At 40.4% G+C, this 10,947-nt stretch overlaps 1 protein-coding gene across 1 annotated transcript; it reads left to right on the top strand.

The window, feature by feature from the left end:
* Positions 1-741: 741 nt before the first annotated feature.
* Positions 742-9,453, top strand: rab33a (RAB33A, member RAS oncogene family). Its single transcript, XM_021583563.2, has 2 exons — positions 742-1,120; positions 6,931-9,453. The coding sequence occupies exons 1-2, from the start codon at positions 851-853 to the stop codon at positions 7,378-7,380; spliced, it is 720 nt and encodes a 239-aa protein (XP_021439238.1). The 5' UTR covers positions 742-850; the 3' UTR covers positions 7,381-9,453.
* Positions 9,454-10,947: the final 1,494 nt, after the last annotated feature.

Below are 10,947 nucleotides of genomic sequence, written 5' to 3'. Positions count from 1 at the left end.
TTTGTACGCCCTCTCTGATTGTGCGAATCCCATTCTGAGGCATGCTTTCAGATTTTATGCAAACCATTTGGAACAAATGAGCCTTTCATAGAGGGCGTAAAATGAAGCTTTGTGTGATACAAATGTTCTAATTGTTCAACAGAGCTAATCAAAATGGAGACCCAGCAACTAATTCTACCAGCTGTGAATTTATTTAATACATTGTTAATACATATTTGGGAAATTGCACTTAATGACTAGACCTAAATATTTATTTATAATAGGCCTAGGATATCCAGTGCAATGTGGAAAATATGCATCACTGGTGCACTCACTTACTTGAAACCTCTCAGTATTGATTTTCACCTTAAAAGCTGCATTATACAGTAGACACTTGTCTTATCTGGACAACAGGTAAGAGGCCAATGCATTTGCACCATTTTGGATGATGGCATCTGATCAGCTGAATGGATCACATGATTTTTCAAGTGTGAAATCAAACCTGAGTGAAAGACATTTGTAGGTTACATTTGAATACATGTAAAATATCTATGGTAGAAGAATAAACAATATTGACAGATGTTGACAATCTAAAGATTGTTAAATATTAGCCTACTGTAGCCTTATTCATTTCCTCTTTGATATAGGCTATAAATCACATTAAACATTACCATTATGTTTACTGACTAGAAACTATTTTCTATGCATATTTACAGTGTTTGTAAATAGGGGAACATTGCAAGAATTGCATTTTGCCTTCTTCAATGAAGCTGCTTGTGAGGGAGTGGGTCGCTGTTGTTGCGGTGCCTGACTGCCTCACCTTCCCCCATCCGCGAGACCAGTGCACAACTGTGTACATCATTTTAGCGTAATGGCAAATGAATCTTTTGGAAATGAGGGAGGTACCGGTTCGAGAAACTCAAGAAATACAAATTTCACATCATCTGTGGATCTCAGCACGTCCTTAGATTCAAGTGTTCAGACTCGAATATTTAAAATAATTGTAATCGGGGATTCAAATGTAGGGAAGACCTGCTTAACCTTCCGCTTCACCGGGGGAAGCTTTCCCGAGAAGACGGAGGCGACAATCGGTGTGGATTTCAGGGAGAAAGCAGTGGAAATAGAGGGCGAAAAAATAAAGGTAATAGCCTAATTTAGCATCTGGTCGGGACAGGGTCGTTTTTATTTGGGTCAATTGACCAGTTATGTGTTCGGCTTTAACCGTTATAAATCTATGCATGACATGTCAATAAACCGAATAGAGAATTATTTCTCTCCCGAGTCCATCAATTTATATTTAATGGCCTGTTAGGTTGAATCTTTTGAATTAATAGAACCTTCAGCAATGTTGGCATGGTTCTCAAATTACGGAATTTACCGTTTAATTTCAGATCACCATCATATCCCCAGTTCACCAACCGTTCTCTGCAAGGCCTAGTAACTGAACAAAAATATAAACGCAACATGCAACAATTTAAAATATTTCATTGAGTTACAGTTCATGAGAAAAATCAGTCAATTTAAATAAATTAGGCTCCTAATCTATGGATTTCACATGACTGGGAATACAGATATGCATATGTTGGTCACCTTTAAAAAAGGGCCTTACAATGGGCCTCAGGATCTCGTCACGGATTTTGTGCAGTCACATTACCATCGATAAAATGCAATTGTGTTTGTTGTCCATAGTTTAGGCCAGCCCATACCATGACGTGGCACTCTGTTCACAACGTTGACATCAGCAAACTGCTCACCCATCATATGACTCCATACACGTGGTCTGCGGTTGTGAGACCTGTTGGACATACTGCCAAATTTTCAAACATTTTGTTAGGCAGATTATGTTAGAGAAATGAACATTATTCTCTGGCAACAGCTCAGGTGGACATTCCTGCAGTCAGCATGCCAATTGCACACTCCCTCAAAACTTGAGACATCTGTGGCATTGTGTTGTGTAAAACTGCACATTTTAGAGTGACCTTATTGTCCCCAGCACAAGGTGTACCTGTGTAATGATCCTGCTGTTTAATTAGCTTATTGATATGCCACACCTGTCATGTGGATGGATTATCTTGGTAAAGGAGAAACACTCACTAACAGGGATGTAAACAAATTTGTGCACATTTGATAGAAATAAGCTTTTTGGAAAATGTCTGGGATATTTTTATTTCAGCTCATGAAAAATGGGCCCAACACTTTACATGTAGCGTTTACTTTTATTCAGTGTATATAAAAACACAAAATGTCAGTGTAGTACAACCTCTGAATGCCCCCGCCCCAAACATGACCTAATCCCAGCGTATCTAGCAACAGTGACATCGATAGTGATGTTTTTACAATATTAGTCTTCATCGTGACTTCTCATTGAGAGTCACCCTCAAAATAAACCTTTCCTCAGTATGAAAACATAAGCAATAGAGCATCTTTGTTTAAGTATCAGTTATTTTATTCAGAAATGGCATACACTAATACAGTCTTCAAAATATAGTGCCTTCCCACAGGGCACAAACTGGTTGAATCAGCATTGTTTCAATGTAATTTGCCAACATATTGTGATATGGAATCGGTTTAATTAAAACACTGGATTTGCAAAAATTCATCAACTGTTGTTTTGAAGGTGAAATTTCAACCCCAGGATTATGTCATGATGCGAATCAATTTTAAACATAGTTGATATAACATTGAAGATTTGCCTATGAGATAAAACTATTGGCTGGGCATCCACAGTGTTAAAGGCCAGCCGTGCTCAGCTTTCATATTTGTCAGACTCTTAGCAATGTGCTATCGTGAGAATAATTGAGAATCCTCCACTGAAAGATTAAATAGATTCACTGTTGCAATCAGTCATTTCAAATAATAGGTTTAACAGTAACCATACTTGATGAATCAATATCATTAATGATACTATTTAGGCCTATATAGCATATGTAAAGTCATCAACAGCTATTGTTGCAATTCAACCCAGAATTCAACTAAAAATAAACAATAGAATAGGTCTAGGGTTTCAAGCTCTTGTTGATTTCAAATTTAAGATGTTGGTTTTCTGATCTCTGTCTCAATCAACAATTGAAGTTAAACAATAGACGACTAAATCAAATCATGGACTAAGATACAGTAGAATAGGACAGATTACAGTATACATATGAGATGAGTAATGCAAAATATATCAACATTATTAAAGTGGTCAGTGATTTCAAGTCTCTGTGTATATGGCAGCAGCCTCTAATGTGCTAGTGATGGCTATTTAACAATCTGATGGCCTTGAGATAGAATCTGTTTTTCAGTCTCTCGGTCCCAGCTTTGATGCACCTGTACTGACCTCGCCTTCTGGATGATAGTGTGGTAAACAGGCAGTGCCTCGGTGGTTGTTGTCCTTGGTCTTTTTGGCATCACCTCCTACCTGTAGGCTGTCTCATCATTGTTGTTAATCATGCCAACTACTGTTGTGTCGTCTGTAATCTTGAGTTGGAGGAGTGCGTGGCCACGCAGTCATGGGTGAACAGGGAGTACAGAAGGGAAATGAGCACGCATCCTTGTGGGGCCCCAGTGTTAATTAAGGTTCAGTGAAGTGGAGGCGTTGTTTCCTACCTTCACCACCTGGGGGAGGCCCGTCAAAGTCCAGGACCCAGTTGCACAGGGCGGGTTGTAGTCAATGAACAGCATTCTTACATAGGTATTCCGCTTGTCCAGATGGGATAGGGCAGTGTAACGATGACTGCATCATCTGTGGATCTGTTGGGGCGGTAAGCAAATTGAAGTGGGTTTAGGGTGTCAGGTAAGGTAAAGGTGTTTACGATCCTTGACTAGTCTCTCAAAGCACTTCATGGTGACAGAAGTGAGTGCTGCGGGGTGATAGTCATTTAGTTCAGTTACTTTTGCTTTCTTGGGTACAGGAACAATGGTGGACATCTTGAAGCACGTGGGGACAGACTGGGATAGGGAGAGAACTCTGGAGGGCGGCATTTCTCTCAAGCAGACATTCACAGCTAAGCTACAACATTTCTCTCATTCTGCCACTCACCAGACAATCTGTTTCACAATCATACCACAAACTGGAACCGAAGCCAGTAGGTTTCTCTTGTTTAAATGGTGATATGTTTTTGGTTGACAAAACAACTCAATATCACTTTTACAAAAGATTTTTTAAATGTTGGATTTACATCTCCAACTCAACCAAAAATAAAAGTTAAATGGGATTAAGTCAGTGGCTCAGATGGAGCTATCCAAGCAGTAGCTCTCCTTTAAAAATGTTGATATTTGGTTGCCTGGTCAACAGAACAAGTCAAAATTACTTTTATTATACAGTTAATGGCCTAAAGAGTAACACATGTGACCACATTGAGGTTACTGTAACTATGTCCTCTTACGGAATCATAGAAAGTGTTCATGTTCAAGATAGCATGCAAAGGTCGCAGGTGCTATAAGAAAGCATCTCAAACAGCATTGATCACTATACTATGCATAGGGTACATACTGTTAATGTAATCAACAGCAGTACAGGTCATGTGGCTGTGCTATTAGGAGGGCAGTGATGACACATGAAGTTAACTAAATAAACAATGTCAGTCATTGTATTCCTATTTCAACTTCGCTTTTATATGGTTGAATCCCAGTGAAAAAACATTTAGATGAAAACTAAACCAAAAATCTGACTGTTGTTCCATTGTCATTTGGATGTGCTTTTAGATGGTTGAAAGCACAGTGATCACACATTGGGAATTCAACTAACTTGTGTCTGTCTTTGAGTGAATGTAGGTTGTAATTTCATCTGTCAAAATCTCAACCAGATATTACTCAGTTGTTCACGTTGAAATGACAGGTGTGACCAGGGGGTTTGATCTCTAATGATAAAAGCATCCATGTGGAATTATTCTAATCGTCTGCCCTTTTGGGAATGGTTCATGCCCCCAGGCCACAACGGTCCTCCAAACATAATTGTTGCTTTCCCTCCAAGAGGTGTCCATAACACCCTGCTACGCTCAACTCCCAGTGGAGTGAAAGTAGTATGTGACTGTAGGTGCAGGTAAGGATGACAGAGGTAGAGAATGTTACCATTTACAGGGAATTTGTTCTCTTCACACAGTAAAGTGGCCAAAAAGGTGCTGGACAGAAGAGGCAGCAGCATAGCCTAGTGGTTAGAGCATTGGACAAGTAACCGAAAGGTTGCAAGATCAAATCCCTGAGCTGACAAGGTACAAATCTGTCGTTCTGCCCCTGAACAAGGCAGTTAACCCACTGTTCCTAGGCCGTCATTGAAAATAAGAATTTGTTCTTAACCGACTTGCCTAGTTACATAAATAAAACAGAACCAAAGTAAAAGTTAGTCCCCGCTCCTATCTTACCTGCCTACCCACAACGCCACCCAGGTCTTACCTAGTGTGCCTAGACAGAGTACATACTATGGGTATGCCCGCAGGCCTCTTGCCTAAACACTCCCAAGGTGCCTTCCTGGGAACAAATGTAACAGAATAAGTCACCAAACTCCATGAACAATTTGAATAAACCAAAAGCACTAGGTACTATAGCAAACACATACCTCTGCAGGCTACAAAATACTTTACAACAAATTTACCAGACCAGCACATACCAAGACGCTCTCCCTCATAACAAAGGAACACTGGCTTTTAAAGCTGCAGAAGGAGTCGGTAATTGCAGACAGCTGTATCCCCTGATGAGAGGGCAGGGTCAGAGCTCCAATCTGCAATGGGGCCAACCAATCAGCTGCTTGAAATCCAGGAAGCCATCCTGAAACGCACACATACAAACCCACAACAACACTGAAACTGGGGAACTTAACAATAATGCAATGATCCTCCAAACATAATGCAATGGTCTTCCAAACATAATGCAATGGTCCTCTAAACTTAATGCAATGGTCCTCCAAACATAATGCAATGGTCCTCCAAACATAATGCAATGGTCCTCTAAACTTAATGTAATGATCCTCCAAACATAATGCAATGGTCCTCCAAACATAATGCAATGGTCCTCTAAACTTAATGCAATGGTCCTCCAAACATAATGCAATGGTCCTCCAAACATAATGCAATGGTCCTCCAAACATAACGCAATGGTCCTCCAAACATAATGCAATGGTCCTCTAAACTTAATGCAATGGTCCTCCAAACATAATGCAATGGTCCTCTAAACTTAATGCAATGGTCCTCCAAACATAATGCAATGGTCCTCCAAACATAATGCAATGGTCCTCTAAACTTAATGCAATGGTCCTCCAAACATAATGTAATGGTCCTCCAAACATAACGCAATGGTCATCCAAACATAATGCAATGGTCCTCCAAACATAATGCAATGGTCCTCCAAACATAATGCAATGGTCCTCCAAACATAATGCAATGGTCCTCCAAACGTAACGCAATGGTCCTCCAAACATAATGCAATGGTCCTCCAAACATAATGCAATGGTCCTCCAAACATAATGCAATGGTCCTCCAAACATAATGCAATGGTCCTCTAAACTTAATGCAATGGTCCTCCAAACATAATGCACATTTTCCTAGGTAGTATTTTCCAGTCTAGTATTTATTCTGATTATGTCTGATTATGTCTCAACCCTCGTAATCCCAGATAACACACTTATATCCATCGTAGGCACGATATATACAGGATACATCAGGAAGATGGTGTTTAGACATTGTTTGCTCATTGGCAAGATGTCTTTCAGATGTGTGTAGAATACCTACATTCTAAATTCTACAGTTCTACATCTTTTATATGTTGGCCAGGCGTCAACATTATATTCTGATGTCTTGGCGACGTCTTCCCAATGTGCAAACACTCTCCAAACGACATATTCCCTATGCAATTCGATACGTCAGCCAAAGGTGTGTGTTTACTGTGATGCATTATCTAGAGATGTTTTCCCATTTCTCTCTGACCAATACACATGATTCCTCTCTGACCACTGGATGTGTTATTACTCCTCAACAGGTTCAGGTGTGGGACACTGCAGGACAGGAGCGCTTCAGAAAGAGCATGGTAGAACACTACTACCGCAATGTGCACGCTGTCGTTTTCGTTTACGACGTCACCAAGATGGCCTCATTCCAGAACCTGAAGACGTGGATCCAGGAGTGCAACGGGCACCGTGTCTCACCCACTGTGCCTCGGGTACTGGTGGGTAACAAGTGTGACCTGGTTAGTCATATCCAAGTACCCTCCAACACTGCCCTCAAGTTTGCAGATGCCCACAACATGCTGCTGTTTGAGACCTCGGCGAAGGACCCCAAGGAGAGCCAAAATGTGGACTCCATTTTCATGTGCCTGGCATGTCGGCTGAAAGCCCAGAAGTCCCTGCTGTACAGGGATGTTGAGAGGGAGGATGGAAGGGTTAGGCTTTCACAAGAGACAGATGTTAATAAGAGTAACTGCCCTTGTTGAGGCTCCTCCACTCTGCAATGATTATATCTCCTTTTAATACTGCTGTGACTTGAATTGAACAATTTAACATAAACAACATAAGGCGAAGATACTGTTCTAATGTTAACATTTCTTGAAAGAATGTGCCTGCAGTTATTTAAGTTTTTCTTCTTAAAAATTATAATAGTGTTTTGCTGTCTGTCTGTCTGTCTGTCTGTCTGTCTGTCTGTCTGTCTGTCTGTCTGTCTGTCTGTCTGTCTGTCTGTCTGACCCTCTCTTGTTTTACTTTCTTTCCTTGATATGTTATCATTATCACATTCTGTAATAATGGCCTTAAGTCAAGAGAGGTCATCCAGTGGTGTTTGTAAAGTATGTTAATTTATTTTGTATTTGAGTTGTACATGACTGCTGTCAGTATTATCATGTATGTACATGACTGCTGTCAGTATTATCATGTATGTACATGACTGCTGTCGGTATTATCATGTATGTACATGACTGCTGTCAGTATTATCATGTATGTACATGACTGCTGTCGGTATTATCATGTATGTACATGACTGCTGTCAGTATTATCATGTATGTACATGACTGCTGTCGGTATTATCATGTATGTACATGACTGCTGTCGGTATTATCATGTATGTACATGACTGCTGTCGGTATTATCATGTATGTACATGACTGCTGTCGGTATTATCATGTATGTACATGACTGCTGTCGGTATTATCATGTATGTACATGACTGCTGTCGGTATTATCATGTATGTACATGACTGCTGTCGGTATTATCATGTATGTACATGACTGCTGTCGGTATTATCATGTATGTACATGACTGCTGTCGGTATTATCATGTATGTACATGACTGCTGTCGGTATTATCATGTATGTACATGACTGCTGTCGGTATTATCATGTATGTACATGACTGCTGTCAGTATTATCATGTATGTACATGACTGCTGTCGGTATTATCATGTATGTACATGACTGCTGTCGGTATTATCATGTATGTACATGACTGCTGTCGGTATTATCATGTATGTACATGACTGCTGTCGGTATTATCATGTATGTACATGACTGCTGTCGGTATTATCATGTATGTACATGACTGCTGTCAGTATTATCATGTATGTACATGACTGCTGTCGGTATTATCATGTATGTACATGACTGCTGTCGGTATTATCATGTCTGTACATGACTGCTGTCGGTATTATCATGTATGTACATGACTGCTGTCGGTATTATCATGTATGTACATGACTGCTGTCGGTATTATCATGTATGTGCATGACTGCTGTCAGAATTATAATGTCTGTACATGACTGCTGTCGGTAATATCATTTATATACATGACTGCTGTCGGTATTATCATTTATGTACATGACTGCTGTCGGTATTATCATGTCTGTACATGACTGCTGTCAGTATTATCATGTATGTACATGACTGCTGTCAGTATTATCATGTATGTACATGACTGCTGTCGGTATTATCATGTATGTACATGTCTGCTGTCAGTATTATCATGTCTGTACATGACTGCTGTCAGTATTATCATGTATGTACATGACTGCTGTCAGTATTATCATGTATGTACATGACTGCTGTCAGTATTATCATGTATGTACATGACTGCTGTCGGTATTATCATGTCTGTACATGTCTGCTGTCAGTATTATTGTTTCATGCAATATACTTGTGTGTAACATGATTGTCACAATCTCACAAAGGGACTTTCATAAAGACTATTTGGGCTTCACACTGACGTACTGTATATGTGCTGCAATCGTTTTACATTTGTTGAGTATATTGTTTGTTTTTTAACTATATTTTAAGACATATCCACTAATAATCCTTCACATTGAATTGTCATAACCATAATGCAGAGGATGGGGAGGCAACGATGCTAGTTAGCCCAATACCCTTCCCCCGCCCAACCAGGGGTTTCTCTGGCTTCAGGTCTGCTATTTCTGCTTTCTGTTTTCCCTCCATTGATCATCATCATGTTTCTGATCGTCATCAAAACATCCAATTTGTGACTGTTTCCTGTCTTTGCCTCAAAATTAAATATTCAACAAATATCATGTGTCCTTTATTGCATTTTGCAGCTGGTGATCACAAAGCACATACTACTAAAAATAACGTTTTGAGGTGAGGATCTTTCACTTGACACAATTTTCAAGGTTATTAAAAAAATGTAGTGCAAAGAATCTCCACTAGATGTTGCAGAAATTGGTAGTCGCAGTCTGATATTACTTAGCCGAAGAGTCAAATTATACACACTTCATAATATTTCAATAGTTTTTTGGATTGTTTGGGATATTTATTGGATCTGCTCATAAGTCAGTGAGACACTAAGCCTGTTTTAAGTATCTTTAGTGCTCCATATTAGTCCCCTCCTGTAGTCTCTGTTCACCCACGACTGCGTGGTCGCGTACGACTCCAACACCATCATTAAGTTTGCTGACAACACAACGGTGGTAGGCCTGACGACGATGAAACAAGACACCGACGACGATGAAACAAGACAAGTGACAAGACAACAACCTCTCCCTCAATGTCAGCAAGATAAAGGAGCTGATCGTGGACTACAGGAAATGGAGGGCCGAGCACGCCCCCATTCACATTGACGGGGCTGAAGTGGAGCGGGTTGAGAGGTTCAAGTTCCTCTGTGTTCACATCACTAAAGACCTATCATGGTCCAAACACACCAACACAGTCATGAAGAGGGCACGACAACGCCTCTTCCCCCTCAGGGGCATGGACCCTCGTACCCTCAAAATGTTCTACATCTGCACCATTGAGAGCATCTTGACTGGCTGTATCACCGCTTCTTATGGGAACTGCTTGGCATCCGAGTCCAAGGCGCTACAAATGGTAGTGCATACAGCCAAGTACATCACTGGGGCCGAGCTCCCTCCTATCCAGGACCTCTATACCAAGCAGTGTCAGAGGAAGGCCCTGAAGATTGTATATGACTCTAGCCACCCAAGTCATAGACTGTTCTCTCTGCTACTGCTAGGTCCAAAAGGCTTCTGATCAGCTCTACCCCCAAGCCATAAGACTGCTGAACAATTACTCAAATGGCTACTCAGAATATTTTTGAACTGACTCTCTTGCACACTCACTGGACTCTACCCACACACTCACACACACTACACTAACACTCCAATACACACCACACACACACACACACTATATACGCTCACACACACAAAAAAACACACACACATGCATGCATATTGATGCCACATACACAGTCACACACACTCTCACACTCTTTCACACTCTTCACATATGCTGCTGTTACTGTTGATTATCTATCCTGATTGCCTAGTCACTTTTACCCCAACCTACATGTACAGTTGACGTCAGAAGTTTACATATACTTTAGCTAATTACAATTAAACTCAGTTTTTCACAATTCCTGACATTTAATCGTAGTAAAACTTCCCTGTCTGAGGTCAGTTAGGATCACCACTTTATTTTAAGAATGTGAAATGTCAGAATAATAGTAGAGAGAATGATTTATTTCAGCTTTTATTTCTTATTTTATCACATTCCCAGTGGGTCAG

Source organism: Oncorhynchus mykiss, chromosome 31, assembly GCF_013265735.2.
Source record: "Oncorhynchus mykiss isolate Arlee chromosome 31, USDA_OmykA_1.1, whole genome shotgun sequence".
NCBI classification, from domain to species: domain Eukaryota; kingdom Metazoa; phylum Chordata; class Actinopteri; order Salmoniformes; family Salmonidae; genus Oncorhynchus; species Oncorhynchus mykiss.
This window is presented reverse-complemented; position numbering and strand designations above follow the sequence as displayed.